General features: G+C 41.6%; 1 protein-coding gene across 1 annotated transcript in view; it reads left to right on the forward strand.

Annotated features, from left to right (window-relative positions):
• sema4ba (sema domain, immunoglobulin domain (Ig), transmembrane domain (TM) and short cytoplasmic domain, (semaphorin) 4Ba) overlaps positions 1-16,801 on the forward strand; it is a 38,739-nt gene that overhangs the window by 4,184 nt on the left and 17,754 nt on the right. The window contains exon 2 of the mRNA XM_069687015.1: positions 13,036-13,420. Coding sequence (XP_069543116.1) covers positions 13,303-13,420 — 118 coding nt within the window. The 5' untranslated portion in view covers positions 13,036-13,302. The remainder of the gene's footprint in view (positions 1-13,035; positions 13,421-16,801) is intronic.

The following is a 16,801-nucleotide window of genomic DNA, read 5'->3' on the forward strand; positions in this document are numbered from 1 at the left end:
GACATGTTCGTGTGCTTCCTGACATGAGTACTAGAGTGGTCCTGATTAATGGAATCAGCCTCCAACAGAGCCCTGTTTAGCAGCCCGTCCCTCCCCCACCGCTGTGATTTGATATCTCAGAGCATTCCAGTTTGTGCCCTTTACTCTGCTAATGGTGGTACTGACCCTTACAGACATTCCTGCCGTAACTCTCTGATCACAGGCGGCTAATTGCATCACTGTAAACAAGCTGTAGTGTCTTTTATGATTAATTTACAATATCATTTTTTGCTAAAAAGTCGGCTAAAGAAAGATATTTAATGCACATTACTGCTTGAAAAAATAACTTTTAACTCCTCAGACTCACAAAGTAGTTCCCGTCGTAACCTTGGATGCAAATAGTTCTCCCAGGTCACATCTTTTTCTGTTCGACATCCTTGCTGAAAGTTATGAATGAGACATGTGCAAAACAAGATGACAGCGAGGAGGAGTGATGCTTGTATTTAGTCATTTCATGCTCTGCTAATAGCCATAAAAGGTGCACAGGGAGGTGAGTGTGGACCTTTTATCCCTCAGGAACACTTGTCACTTTAATGGTCTGGAAGTCTGTAATGCAACCTGTGTTTTCTGCCTGCTGTCCCTCCTTGTCAATGTGACCCCAACTGAGAATTTTCTACACCTCGTCGCCCCTGAGTCAAAGGCTTTGCTAAATATAAGCTTTATTATAATCATGCAGGCAAAATCGGAGTTAAGGTAGCCTGATATTTGGTGTCCATGTACTAAAGAACATTTAGTGATCACATGAGACAACGCTGCACCAGAAACTCTTCGTCTTCTACGTACCAGCTTGTAATGGCAGGAGCAAGATAGCCAATCCTACATTTACATGTCTCTATTTGAACTCTGTTGTGCGTCATGTATTTTATGATAATAGCAAACACAATTAGCATCCTCTATCATGTTTTATTTTGCATTGCTGTACCAACCGGCAGCATTTTTATCTCACTTAGCGTTCCTATTGGTGGTGTGAATGCAAACAGAAAAAGGCCCCTAAGCTTTCTTTTCATGGGGACTTCCTGTTTTGCCGTTTAGACCAGATAAACACTTCAGATATGGTGAGACAACAAGTACTGTGCACTACTTTTTCAGAGTATTTGCACAGTAGTTGCAAAAAGATCCTGTTTTCTTTTTAGAAATCTTGTACAAATGGATCTTTGACACAGTAACATAATCTCTTTCCTCAATGCTTCCAGTCTGAGAGATGGAAATCAAGATAGAGGAAGGGGGTTAAATGTACCAGAGACCACAGGACAGCAGCAGACTAAAAGCTTCCTGTGGCAGGACAGAGAGTAAGCCCGAGCTGGCAGACAGGCTGGCAGGGCAGATGTTTTAGGTGAGAGGCACAGTAGATAGCGCTGTCTGAATAATTCATCAGATCGGATTGAAGATGTGATATATTAAGACACAGCACACAAGCCGTCTTCTGGCCTCTTTCAGCACTTTTTGTGCAGCGTGAGTGGCTGCAGGGCTCAGATCCCCCCCTGCATCTCTGCTTTCTTTCTGGCAGTTCTCCACCAGAGTCTGGCCGGTCGGGGAGACAGTAATAGACGGGCTGGCGCTGGGTGTAGCGAGGCCTCCAGACATCTGGAGAGGATGAAGCTGTTCAGCATGCAGGTGCAGTTTAAAACTCACAGGACAGTTTGCATGCTTTTTTTCTTCCCTGAATATGAATTCTGCTGTGGTCTTTGGGTCTTACTAGATGGCACAGGGGGATACATGCTTTTCGATGACACAGAAAATATGAACAATTGAAGGGGTATTATTTTAACTATGTAGAAATAACCCGAAAGTCCAGTTATAGTTGTCCTATTGAGTCACAGCATTCTCATTAATCTTGCTGTCTCTTAGTTTCTCAACCTATCAACACTGCATTAAGCCTTCTTTGTGAAATAGCCATGTATTTAGATCTGCGGTCCGAAAACACAGAAATGTGTTTACAGTCTCTGCTCCGTATTTTTCCATGTTTCCTTGTTTTAGTTTGTTATACAAGCAAAACAAGTCTATTGATTCTGTCCCTGCTTATGTGTCGAATCACTGACCTTACATCTTATAGTTTATAAATATTGTGATGAATCACTTCCTCCTGTAGACGTTTCCGAGCATGACTTAAAAGTTTTCTCCAACCACTTTTTTATATACTGATATTGCTTTAAAAAATCTACGTGTAAAAGTACTTTTTTATCTGTGTGGGTGCAACATTATGGCCCAGTCCTTACCTGTGTGAAAGTAGGTGAAGCTGTCTGAGGGTGTGTTGTGTTCTCTGATACCACAGTGAAGAGGCTCAGCTTTCTAGTAAGAGATCGTTTCACCTCCATCTCTCCATGACATCAGCTCCCACCTACACGCATCCCGCTATGGGGGCCTGGGCGCTGTGTGGACGTGTCAAGACTCTGATTGCATCTCACACGCGATCTATTTGTTTTTTACTGCTAACAAGAAGGTCCATGAACTTGAAGGCCTCTTTTGAAGTGTTAAACACCATAACTAACTTTTAAGAGATCAGGCACAAAAATGTCATGAACTTTAGTATTATCTTTCCTGATTATAAGTCTTCATTTTTTTCCTAAACGTAATACTTCTCTAGAAGGGACTAATTTATACCAACTGCACAGTCGTTAGCAAATCATGTGAAATAGGATATCTGCCTGTATACCTGCAGCCAAGCACACTGAACTCTGTCATCTGATAGGCTGCTAATCCCCTTATTATGCTTGTCTGCTTAAATAGAAGAGTCAGCCAGCCATTTAATCATCTAGCCTTGAGTTCAATGTGGGCCCTGTAGTTTTGCTGTTTGCTAGGCCAGGTACAGTGATTGATAGGGAAAGGGAAAAGGGGCGCAGAGAAAATGTGAAGTATAAACATTTAAACGGAGCAAATTTGCCCTTGAGTGCCTAAATTAGCACGGCCTACAGCGTGATACCTCTGATTGACAAGAGTTCATCTCCCATGTATGCTTTACCACACATGCTGCCCTCCAAGGTCAAATCTGGTCGTCTTGGATGTTGGATGTCAATGATTGGAATTTACCCCAAATATCAGCGTGCTAAAGGATTCACAGGATGGCCTGGATGGCTGGGATACCAAGGCCTAAGTGACTCCTGAGGACTTGGAGCGAGGAATGTGCATCTCACTATTGATCTTTGCTAAGTGAGGTCACTGCGTGTGGGGGGCGGCCGCCCCACTCTCAGACCCCACATAAAGGGGTGGGCCTCCCCCCACAAAGATATTTTAATGTGGTCTATGAGCCAAATAAAGAGGTCAAGTAAAGATTTGACCTCTGCTTGATATCAACCTCAATATATGATGAGTATTATAGCAAGAGATGTGAAGCATATAAACTACCACATGCACATGCATAAGAAAGCTGAGTGTCTTGTGCATTTGGATTAGTTGGTCATCATTTTTATGCTGCATTTTATGAACCATTTTCTTGAATCAAAATGACTTTTGACACCACTGGATTGCCTTTAAACTTTCCCATGTTAATTTGGTTGCTCAATAGATGATTGCAGAGTGATCTTGAACCTGATAATTCTTGCTTATGAGAACACACCACTCCCTGTGCAACCACTGATCCATCCCTGTGATTTATAAAAGGTGAAAAAAATCAGATTTTTTCTCAACTATAAACCAAATTCTGGTTTTAAATATCTTTTATGTTTGAATGTGTTTAATTTGAACATGAACACATTTTAGTAGCTGCTTACAACTTAAGTGGTTTTCAGAGGCAGTAAAGCAACATAATCTAAACCACTCCTGATAGTTCTCTGCAGGGCTTTACAAAATGAATCATTAGTTTGTTCTCAATCTTTTAGTCATGTGACAGAATTTTACTTGATTACATTTTACAAGGACATCAATTAGTGCATTATTCCATTGTATATTAAAGGTTTTCTGTTGAGTTTTTGGCCTTCAGTCCTGTAATCGGCCCCTGTTTTGTTGGCCCTGTGCACACAAAGAGGGAGCCAACGGGGAACAAGACTCAAAGTCCTGCCAATGGTGCTATTCCAATGGCTCTTCCCCTGAGTTACAGGTGAAGGTAATGTGCCAAGATACGCAGCAATGAGGCAGTGAAGGTAACAAAGAAGACTTGTTAGTTGAAACATGTAATAACAAGCTTTGCAAGCATAAGCTAGAAGTAAAATACACCAAATCTAAAAACCAAACCATAAAGGGAAACTCCTCGGTGCACCTTAAGGCATTGGGTTTGGTAACGGTTGGATCTTGAGGGTTACAATGTGCTTCCTGGACCGTCAAAACTCTTGAGTTGTGTTTAAGGCGGGCGGGTGGATTGTGTCATTGATGGACATGTGGAGAAGCGGACATTCTGAGCCTTTTATCGGCCTCACACAGTGATGGATGTGTGCAGCTTTTTCCCAGTGGCCTATAGCCTGAGCTTCTGTCTAAGCCTCTAAGCTACTGGAATGCGTGCAGCTTCTTGCTGCGGACATCAAGGGAGAAGAGCCACGCTGCTTTGTTTACAGCCTTTCATGGATGCCACACAGGCCTAATCAATTTCAAAGAGGATAAATATTTCAATGATTTGTCGATGATTGAATGGTCGATGGATTTACATGGGCAGCAAATATTAATGCAACACATATTTTTTTTTAAAGATCAATTGTCCACAAGATTCAAGACATTTATGCACATTGTGTCGATAATTTGTGAAGGTAAACAAGAACAAGTGAGATAAAGCGCCTCTGGTGGATGCTGTGCTATCAGACCTCTGTACAGGTCTATATTCCTCTCCAGAAAATGCAGACACAATTATATGGCAAAGTGGAGACGTTAAGGACAGAAGAGAGTATTTCAACAGGCCTGACCTACTTACAGCAGCCAGGCCTGAAACAGCTCCTCACCTGTGTCTGTTAGACGCCAGGACTCCTCATAAAAACCCAGCCTCCATATCTTAAACACTGCGCTGAACAATATTATAGTGTATTTTTATATCTCTCATAAAAAAGTCCTCAAAGAATGTGTTGCTTTAAGTGGACTGGACTGCATATGGTCCTACTTTCTTTGGCTGGTCCAAACTGTTACACAACTTAGTATCAAGTGACTACTGTATATGACACTAAAAGACCTTGCCTAGTTTCCACTAATCCTCCCAGCAGGACAGCCAGTCTACATACAGTATACGTACAATGTGCAAGATAGAAGTAACCCAAGACTTTAATCTAGTGATTGGACTGGACTGGAGTTTCCTTTATGTTTTTTCTCCCTCAAAGAAGTGTGTGAATTCAGCAGTCTTTTACCCATACTGAAAGCATTCGCTCCATGGGTGTAATGGAAAAGAACAAAGGAAAAATGGTTACAAACTATAATTTCATTGCAAGAGATTCATATGTAGATCTCATCACTGCCTAGTGTTTGTTTTCTGGAGAAGACTTGGACAAAGGAAAGCCCACAAAAGAATGACAACCCAGTCCCAATACTGCATCAATAACACATGTGACATTGAGATTGTTGAGCTTGATAATGAACAACGCTGTGTTTAAAGCAGCTCTTGGATGGAGGTGATTTGAATTTTCCAGCTGCAGTTGAGAATGATTTTCCCCCCCTGGCTTTTACTTTGGGACTCCAGCAGATGTCAAAATATCTTAAGTTTCCCAGTCTAAAAAGTGTTTTAATGATAAAACTCTGGATGCTTTAAAAAATGCAGATGTTCCTGTATTAAGTAAGAGGTGCAAAAAGAGTAAAACTGTAGAAATGAAGGAAAAGAAGTGCGGCTTTTTAACAATACCAGCAGAAAGGCTGCTTCCTTAAAGCGGACCATCTTGGTGAAAACCAAAAAGAATGCCGAGAGGGAGAAGAGCTCAATTTTTTCCTTCAATATTTTCCATGTTTTAGGGTTTAATAATGATAACACACAAATAGATTTATTCCAGAAAAATGCCCGTTTGATGTGTTCTGACAGGGAGATTTGTCTCAAGTGTCAGGAATAAAGTGCACAAAGCTAACAGAGGCGAATGACTTTCACACAGTGGCAAAGAACTCATTGAATCTAATATTTGTCAGGTGAGATTAGTTACCCTCAGGTGATTACCATCTACATACAAGAGTTTGATGAGGCAGATAAAATACACCCTCAGAAGTGAAAGTGGAAGGTGTCTTTGCTCTTACCTTTAGTCCTCTACCCCTCTGAGTTTTAATGCACTTTTATGTCTTGCCACGGAGGCCCTGCTGCTCTTCTTTCACCCACTCTGGCCCTGATAGTGATAGCAGGCCCAGCAAGACCCTGCTCTGCTACTTAACATTTCATCAGCAAGCTGCTTCTGCTGGCTCCACATCTGCTATGGAAATTTGCACAGAGGGGAAATGGAATGAAATGGAATATCATTTCAAATATTTTCACTTCTGAAACCGGGTTGATTTAGGCCCTTGTATGAGTTTCAAAGACAGAGGTGATGAAATATGCTCATCCACTTTCACAGCCATATATTACCGTAATCTATCAATACATTCTTAGCGCCGGATAGCTGCAAATTTGGGATGTTTGAAGACGATAAAATTCACAACCTCTGACCGTGTGTCACAAGTCCCAGAAGAAAAGCAAGCTTGATGAATTTAACTCCCTTGAACCTGAAGTTCAAAATGTCTCCTATCTCTGTTCAATAGTTTAATAAGATTTTAATTAGGCAATTAAAAGTCTTTGGAACAGCATATGGTCATAATTACTGCTGTATGGTTCACTCGGGGAAGAATGAGCCATTAATTACTCTTTGCTGGGTCTGGGGAGTGGGCTTAAAATGGGTTAGGGCAGGAAAGAGAGGGTATTTCTCCACAGGTTTGAGTCACATAATCGGAAATACACACTTCTGCATTTCTATAAAATGGGGAACCGGGGTTGCCCCAGCTATTTGTGAATGAACTTGTACGTTTCTGTTTTAAGTCCCTACTCAGTTGTTAGTAGCTGCTAGCTCTTTGTAATCTAATAATTTAACCAAATAATCAGACTTAGGAAATCTCTTGCTACATTATGAAACATTCATATAGCACACCCAATCTAAAGCAGTCAGCTCTGTATATACTGTAGTATGTCACATGATATATTAAACTAAACTCCCAATGAAACCAGGCTGATGCAACCACTTCTTGCATCGGCAATCCCAATAGCTTGGTCACCAATTTTAGGGGGTTGGTGGCCCGTGCTTAAACGTATTTACTATATTCAAAAGGCAGCCATTTTTCTCTGACATCATGCTTAGGTGAATCTCTAATACTGTTATATTGTTATACTAATGTGTCTTCAAGTTGTATGAGCGTAGGGTATCTGTCAGTCGGTTATCATTTCACTATTTTCTGATTGATCAGCAACCGAAAAGACAATAGATAGTTCAGACGCAGCGGGATATCGGGCAAAACAAAATATTCTATGACCAATTAGCCACCATCGGGATAACAGCTGGTGTTAGCATACAGTCATTTCATAGCCAATAATACCGTTAGCTAGGAAGGGACTGAATGCTAACATTATCTTTTGATATTGTTGCACCATATGATAGGAAAAGTGCACATTCCTAGTTAACAATAATGTTAGTAAAAAAGTGGTTACATGCCGTCATTGGTTGTCTGATAGATGTCGATATCACTGAAAATGAGGGCATGCCCTCAATGATCTCTTCAGATTGATTGAAGGTTAAATTGTAGTAGCTAATTGGTTATAAATTGTTTTTACTTAGTTCAGCCTGTTAACAGGTTTTGTTTGTATGACTTTTTTTCAAGCTAATGTCAGCATTCCTCGACTTCCTTAGCAGCAGTATTAGCTTGAAAGTTAAATGCTACCATGTTGACTGATCATAATGTGTTATAAAATTGTTTTAACAAAGTTTAGTCTGTTTAAACATTTCAAATGAGACTTTTAAAAGCTAATGTTAGCATTCTGCGACCTCATAAACAGCAATATTAGCTTAAAAGTTGCTAAATGCTGACATCAGCGTTGTCTAAAGGTAGCTAATGGGTTACCAAATATTTTGAACTTTTGCCCAATGTTCCTCTGGATTTTCATTGTTGATTGGAGGCTCAGTTGCTGATCAATCTAAAAGTGTTGAAATTATACTGATTTGTCAGATTTCCTACATTTGTATGACTTCAAAATCTGGAACACGGAAGTAGTCGTGAAGGAAACTGGAAGCCATACTTGACCTCTGTGACTAAACTACTGTGATGTCTTACTCAGAGATAAGGTATCTTTGGATCAGCATGAGTGGTTGCGATAACCTGGGAGGATGTAGGACGGGTGCAGAAGTGCGTCAACACCGCGCTCCCACACTTCTCTCCTGGTGAATCAGCCACTCTGACCATATGTGCGGGTGTGTACCTCCATTAAAGCCTCTCCTGACAGACGATGCCCTCCACTTCTCACATCTGCTCCTTCACACATCTGAGAGTCCTTCAGCCGTGTGGAGGTGTCGGGGGGGAGTGCTGGTCACAGGTTGAAGGCCACATCTGGGAGCATGTAACCTGGGTTGTCCGGTGGTTGTGACATAGATGGCGAGCTTGTGTGTGTGTGTGTACAGGTGGCCTCCTGAGATGTCAGGCATGCCAAGAGGTCGTATTTATCTGTCAACACTTTTCCAGTCAACGGGCAGTGTGTGGAATCCAGGCAGCCTTGACCCCTCCCACTCTTCTCCGATGGCGAATGCTAATGGTGGTGCCACCTGTTTCAGCAGTATACACACTGCTGCTATTTATATTACTCTCTTATAAGCAGCGCCATGATGTCATTGGACGGTCTCGGCCATTCAGTGATATACAGCGATAGTTGTAGTGTACGAGGAGCTGTATTACTGGAAATGACTGGTTCAGAGTGCTGGGAATTTCCTGTCTGGTTAAATATACAACTTATTTCCTCTTTTGAAATACACTCCACATTGAAGGGTTTTTGTGTATGCAACACTCCTCTAACATTTTTTATGAGAAGGGTTCGTATAGTATTTGCAGATTACGGGACTTTTATACTCTGTACACCCACATGTGTTAATGAATCACTTCTTTTGTTGAGTAGAAGTCACTCCCTTCTCTCGGCAGAGCTTCTTACTGCCTCATATAACAGCCTCTTTCCCACCATAGCTGATTATATGCACTTCATGGACTGTCAATATTATTGCTATTACATATATGGAGGATCGGGTGAGTATATGTACTGTCAGTCAAATTGTGACAACTCTGGCTGCCACTTATTTCCTACCCAGAAATGTGACATATTTCAGTTTCCACTCACTCCTCCTCACTTTTCAGAATTCAAATTTTTCATCCCCACTCTCTGTCCGCGAGTCATAATCCAGGTGAGGGAAGCTCTGAGTTGATAAAACTGTTGATACATTCTTCTGGGTGGCCCTGAATTATAAGGCTTTTACACCTACAGCAATATCAGCTCTGTGAGCAGTGGTGAGTGACCTTATTGCTCCAGGTTTTGCCTCTCACAGGAAGACTTCCTGAATCCTCTGATTTATAATGGTTGATGTGGTTGGTCACAGCCTGTCAGGAAGCTCGTGGGCATTACTCATGACTCAGAAAAGAAGTTTGTATATAGAGTAGGGGTGGGAATCGCAGGGTAACTCACAATACAATATGATACATGATACATGGCCGACGATAACAGTAATATCACGATACAGCGATTCTGCAATAATCGACTATAATAATAGTCATGAAATCAAAAAAATTGCAGGGAAATCTTTTCAGAGCGCCATATATTTGTAAAATAAATTAGCAATATTTAGTGCCAGCCTATCGGTAATTGTATTGCACGTGTCAGGACAACGATATATTGCCATATCAATATTTTGTCCCATCCCTAATATAGAGCTGTAATGTTAAATTGCTTAGTCATCAACCATCAAATTTATTGCCACATATTTTGATAAATGATTGATTAAAGTTATAACCTCCAAGATCTCAGTTTTGTTCTCTTTGGCAGCACCCATGGCGATAAAGGAGCACACTTTACGGATATCCAGACAGTGTTCTGACGTCCACGGTTGGCTCCGGTTGTAACAGCTGATTTTCCTTGTTGACGGTCGCTTTCCTTTTAGAAGGTTTGTCTTCATCTAAGTGGATTTTCACTTATTTCTGAAGTTGTATCTGTAGCCATCGATCTTATCTTTGTTTGTTCAGCCATAGTAGATTGCTGTTTACTCGCGGAACAGCAGCCGCTCAGCTCCACCTAACCTCTCTGGCAGACCAACCACTGCTGGTTGATGGAAAACACGTTACTTACTGGGTGCCGCTTGTGATTTTTTCCGAGAAAGTCGCCACAGATGTCCAGTACGTAACTCTGCAAATGCAAAGGCTTTCATCAGTGGGCCATAGGCTCAATCACCATTGTGTTACCTCATTCAGCGATAGATAGTGACTTAGACAAAATCTTCGATATTATTACTTTTTGGAAGAAAAAAAGGGTAAAAATCTGATTCAATTTTCATAGATGTGTATATGATCTGGTTCATCCACTCTTGTATGACAAGAAGCTTAATGTCTTTAGGTTGTGGACAACACAGGACATTTGTGGGACTCCGCCTGGAATTTGGGAAACACACTTTTTAAAAATAATTTTTCTCATTTTATAGAGCAAACAAGTAATTTTTTAAGCTAAAAAATAACTGAAAATAATCCTTGCAGCCCTAGAAGGGTCTGGTTTTCATTAAAAACATTGTTTAATGATGTCTTTGCAAGTGTAAAGATAGTTTGAACATTAATCAAATGTTGGCTCAGGCAGCCAAAGGCCATGTTGCTGAGAGAATCATTTTTTAAAGAGGCTGAAATTGTATCAGAGTTTTAAAGCCTTTATGTGCCTTTTTATGTTTGTTTCATTGTGGTTAGAGATGTTAGAAAAGCAATATCGCATTCCCTATCAGTTCTCTATTAATCAATTTAAGTGTACTTTTCAAGTTTAGGGCGTTAACAAATAGAGCGTTGACTCAGTCTTGTTGGAGAACCACACATTGGACTGTGTTGTCCCACTAATACAACCAAACCTTTACATCTCATTAGATCCTGTGTGTTTTATAGTCTTTGGTGAAAGTTTGACATGTGCAATAATTATGTCAAACTGCTCTGCACGTGCTGATACGTTACTGGAGGGGATATAGAGAGAAACTCCAGGAAGATTTAAGAGGAGATCATAGACAGAGAGGTGGGAGAGTATCATCCACAGCCAGAGCACACTATCACGTCTGTGTAGGGAGTGAAAGGGATGATTCAGTTTATGCATCATGCAGGAGAGAGCGGTGAAGTGCAGAGTTGCATATAGATTTCAGCGCTGTCAGAGGGGCCCTTGTTCTCCTGCTCACGCTGAGTCGAGCTCGCTCTACAGTCAGATTCAGCTTGATGCATGCGGGCCTCTTTTTCTGACTGTCACACAAACCCAGAATTAATGTTAGCTTCACCGTTTCTCGGTCAAGTGGAGTCTCACTTTGCATCGCTCCACACAAAGGACACTGATGATGTCTGGTACATGTTACAGGCCGCTGGCATCAGGGAGGCTGCTGGCAGGGGGCTCTATCCAGGAAATCTCAGACAGTGACCCAGCCTGCAGCTTTTAAGCAGCACGTTGTCTGCTTTTGTCATCATGATCATTAAGAGTCACAGTCCCGCTGCTGTAGGTTTAAATTCTTCAACGACATGTAAAGACTAAATTGACCGAGCAAAGTTAGTCTGGCTGCATTTCTCATATTCAACTCTTATGTGTCTTCCTCTCTGGCCTTCATCATGGCCTCCCTGCTCCTCCACATGTCATCTCCCCGGCTCAGATTTGGAGATGTCTGTGTTTGCTGCAAGTGTCAGACTGCTTATTGACTAAGAGTCAGGAGCCCCTTGATAGAAAACAGGAATAGCTTCACTCGCTGCCTTTTGCTATTGATTTCCCTCTCTTACTTGAAACTGAATCTCCTATTGGTTGCATTTAATGAGGAGCTCCCTGTGGTCACTGTAATAGAGCTTTTGCAGTTGTTACTGGGATGTCTGTATTGAATTTCCCTTCAAGTCTCACTTTATTCAGTTTATCAACACCAGTGAATTGTCCTATTACTCGTTTTATTAGTTTAGCATTTGTCTTGTGGCTTTGTGCTTATGTTTCATAAGAACTGTTGAGGCGTTGTGGAGTTTAAAAGTTAAATTGCAGTGATCTGCTTTGATTTGAATTTTCTTTGGCTTTGTTCACTTTTATCTCCATAAATTCGTCATCGCAGCAGAGAGCAGGCACAACTACAATCCCTCTATGACCTGTGGGAATGAAAACATTGTGTCAGTGGTTTTAATGTGTACACACCATTTCTCAACACTCTTTAATTAAACTGTGGTTCCGCCAAGGAAACAGTGGGGCAGAAAGTCCTGTAATTCCTGTAATATGAGCAGTTAACTGGGTGTGACCCTGTTTCATTGGCTTGGAGCTTTATCAAAGATTTCCAAGAAATATCAGCTTTCTTTTCTTCAATGTGCAAGAAACAATCAAGCAGGTAGGGACAGTTCAGATGTGGAGATAAAGGCTTTTAAAAGTTTGTTCGTCTGTGTCTGATACTGTGAAATTAACCTGACCTGAGCATCGTGCTCGTAGTACTCTGTTAATGATCACCACACCTTATATCTTTGCTAACCACTATATAACCTCAGGTCTGTAGTGTGGAGGGCAAAAGGTCAACTTTAGCTTCCCAGATGAAGGCACTAGATGTTGGTTTTATTGTGTGGGTCCTTTACAATCAAGATTGAATACATAAAGTGGCATTGTGTTGCAAGAGTTTTGTTTGTTTTGATAAGATATACACCGACTCAGCAAACTGTCAATGACAAGGAAAGACATTTTTATAACCTAGTGTATTTATTAGCCTTGTAGCTGTACAAGATGACACTTATATTGTGCATGTTTTAAAGAACTTGACCTTGAAATTCTGGAAGCAAAACCAATTAGGCCACTTATATTCTGGATCAATAAGATTTCCCACAAACTTGGTTTTACAAAGCATTCATTTGAATGTTGTTCCTTCTTCTTTGCAGATCTCAGCCGAGGCCCTGCGGTGTCGTGTACGCATGGAGGCTGACCGGTGGAGGCTTTCTGTCTTGTTCTGAGGTCACGGGCCGTCGTTTCAAACCAGCATCATCTTCTGCAGGCCCGAAGGAGTCCAGAGGCCTGCTATTCAAGGAGCCTGAAACTACAGGGAGAGAGGGGAAAATAAACAAGGCTTAAAAAAGACGCTCTTCATGAATTCCCCAAAGACCTGAAAGGCAAATACTGCAAGTCGGCCGGCGGTCCTGAGGGGAGGCATGTGGACAATGAGTATGGCTTGGCTCTGTCTCCCAGCCTACATTGTCCTCTTTGTTGGTTGCCTTCATACAGCGGTCACGGAAAACGATGTCACTCCACGCCTCTCGTTCTCCTACAGTAAGCTTTATCAACTTCTTTAATTACCATGAAGTTCAGCAACACACTATTTATCTATGTGACGTTTATTTCTTGCATCACATGTAAACATCAACCCGTCACTTTAGTGCAAGGTAGCAGACTCATTGGGCTGTTCTTCATTAGAAAAGAAGGGTTGGTAGGAACTTTGGGACTCACTTTTCAGGCTTGTTGGGATCCTTATGCATGAACAACAGCATTTGGCATATTGTCAACTGTTGAGACTGTCCTCACTGACAACACAACCTTATAGGTTGATTGTGCAACAGCTTATTACAAACCATTTTTAGGTTTATACTTTGGCAGTCTGAAAGGCAGAAGTCAGGTTATGTAATATAAATACTGAAAGAGTCCAGTAGTTCAACTAAACACAAGACTTTCACTTTGCAGACCATGGTTTGAAACCAAATGTCAACATGTAGAGGCATTTACATACATAACATCACTGTTGCCACATACATAATTTAATTAAATTAGCTAGCATGCTTATATTTAGCCAAACCACTGCCTTTATCTCGACCTTACCATGTTGTTTTTGGTACCTCAACCTAACAAACTGCAACCATTTCACAACTTTAACTTTATCCAGTACGGATGTGTTTGCTATGAGTATTGACTCATGTGATCATATGGACTTGAGGAACCGAAATGATTTGAGTTGCTTTCTCTTGATCCGTTGTAGAGCTGCTGCAAGCTAACAGCTGGTCAGAGTGCGACTGCATAACCTGGGACTGTGTTTATCACAGACTGTAAACATATACAGAACTATTTTCTGTTGAACTACTCAGAAGTGCTTGAATATAACAGAGTACACAGACATTTTATTCTCTCTCTGTCCTGCCTACAGGACTGGTTTTGTAATCCCCAGTTGTGTCCCTGTTCATTAACTGCACAGTGAAAAGAATCAATACACTTCATATGTGTCCTTTTGTAGGAGCTAAATGGATTTAGATGGGTGAAATGGTGTTTGTCTGCAGCATAATGATTTAAAATCCATGTAAATCCACACAGTGAATGGCAGCTCCATCAGGGTGGCTCTGTCGAGTACCTACAGGTCAGACATAATTACAAACTGAACAGGCCTATTGTGCTGCGACTTACACGGTCTCACAGCACTGACAGTTATTGCTGTTATATAATGTGTATTTTTCCATTGGCTTGCACAATGTCATATCATCCAGCCAGTTTAGAAACATAACAAATATACTTGACATATTTCAACATTAAAGTATGTTATTGTTGAATTTTGCAAAGGGTGTTGTCATGATGTACTACGCTCCCTTCAGAGATAGTACCATGGCCACAAGTGCCAAGCTGTGATTCTGTCTAATGTAATCATTCAAATGATGCAACAGTGCACTTTAGATGACAAGCTGGATTTAAACATGTATTGTGCCTAAGTATCTCCATGGCAAATTAAACAAAATGATGAATTATGAGATCAATGCGGGCTTCCAATGATTGAACTGCGGTTAGTGACTCACGTTCAGGCGTCATTAGAGTCTTAACATCAGGGGAGATCGTGCTGATAGATCTCTGTCAGTAATCTATTGTCGTCATGAATACAATTTCCAGTTTGGGGCTAATTTTGAGCCAAGTTTTCATGTAGGTCAGTCATTTTGCCTGTCTGAGCGTGCACCGTCCCTCATGTAGGACCTCTATACCAACAGGTAATCTCTCTCACCTGTCAGCCTCAACAAAGCCCGCAGCTCGGCCCTGGCGGAGCGTTTCACAACAGCACACATCATCAATCACTCACTGAAGAGACGCCTCACGTTCACACTTCTCTCTGTTTGGATGGAAAGATTTGCTTTTAGGGCGTGCTGCCAATGGTAAACAATGCAATAAAACATGCAGATTTCACATGTCAAGACCTTAGAGGACCAGACTGTATGTATGTGAGACGGGCTGGGCAAAGAAGGGGGTCTTGTCTTTCCTGCATATACTTTTAAAATATTTTTGGAAGACTTAATCTGAGTCGTCACTGCTTTGTTGAAGCATTTATGTAAGTGCATAGAACTATATTGATAAGCTCTGACCTTTGCATGCCTGATCATGCAGGAAGTAGCCTGGTTTAACATCAGAGGTAGTAATGATCAGCCATGAAGCCCAAGAGTCATTTGACCTGCCTCATGCAGAATGTCAGAATTAACTCACTGGCAGACTTTAGTATAATGTTAGTGTTTAAAAGACCAGATTTTTTTGTCTTAGGTTTTTTATATGAGGCAAAAGAAACCGGCTCCATCCAGCTGGTGAGGGTCAGCAGAGCCCTGCGATAGAGTTTGTCTTGCTGCGGTATTGTCGGTTCTGCTCCTCTGACATTTTCCAGCCTCCTGCAGAAGGGCTTTGTCACATTGTGTTTACAGTATCAAAGCAGAAGGCAGAGCTGCGGGCCTCAGGGGCCTGAACTTTATACAGCTCACTCTGCCTGCTCTCGTCATGCTTTCTGGTCCTCTCTGTCCTAACTCCATGCCGGTTAGCTTGACAGTCTGCATGCCTTGATTTCAGTAGTGTAGGCGGGCCGGAGCTTACATTAACGCGGACCGACTTCTCCTCCTCTTCCCTCTTGCCCTCTTGTTTCCCCTGGTCCCCGCCTCTGCCTTAATGAAGAGGGTAATCTGCCATGAATAATGAATGGGGATTTGTATGTGTTATGGTGTGAACACTCCTCTGGTTCTCATTATGCGCCTATCAGGACGGATCATGGGTTCAGGGAGTAGAGCCTGCGTCTGCTTTTGTTCCAGGCTTTAACGCAGACCATGCTGAATGGCTTAGTGTGCTGGAACACTATTTAAAGGCACACCTATAAGCTGTTTATGTTGCCTGTTGATCCGGTCAGCCCTCTGTTAGTAATCACACGTGTGCACAGTCATGCTTTAATTTATACAAAGGGGGCATGCCACACCGGGAGCATTTTTTAATTATTTATAAGCAGTCGTGTCTGGATGGCCGAATCAACCACTGTAAAGTAATTTAAAATGACAGCATTGTCAAGTGAGATAACAGCTTTTCAGCCACGTAGCTGAACATCAGCTCTTAATGGCATGAATGCTTAAACACACTGCAACAGATCACCTGTTAATGTGAGATTGTAGCACTGTGGAAGGTCAAAATATATGGTGTTATATTTGGTGTTTTTATGTTATAATGTTAATGTTAATGACCATCTTAGTGACTGTTTTCAATCCATCGTAAGAGGACAGATCATCGATCATGATGTTTATGACACTCTGTCCAGTGCACCAGGGAGTGGGATACACCTCTTACTCCACAGACCCTGTAACAACACTTTCACATGCTCATTTTCATAGTGTTAGAAACACCCCGGCTGTGTGTCTCAGCTTGTACTGTAAATACGCTGCA

Source organism: Semicossyphus pulcher, unplaced genomic scaffold (assembly GCF_022749685.1).
Source record: "Semicossyphus pulcher isolate SPU_LCO1_2020_fin unplaced genomic scaffold, fSemPul1.0.p SCAF_8, whole genome shotgun sequence".
NCBI lineage: Eukaryota > Metazoa > Chordata > Actinopteri > Labriformes > Labridae > Semicossyphus > Semicossyphus pulcher.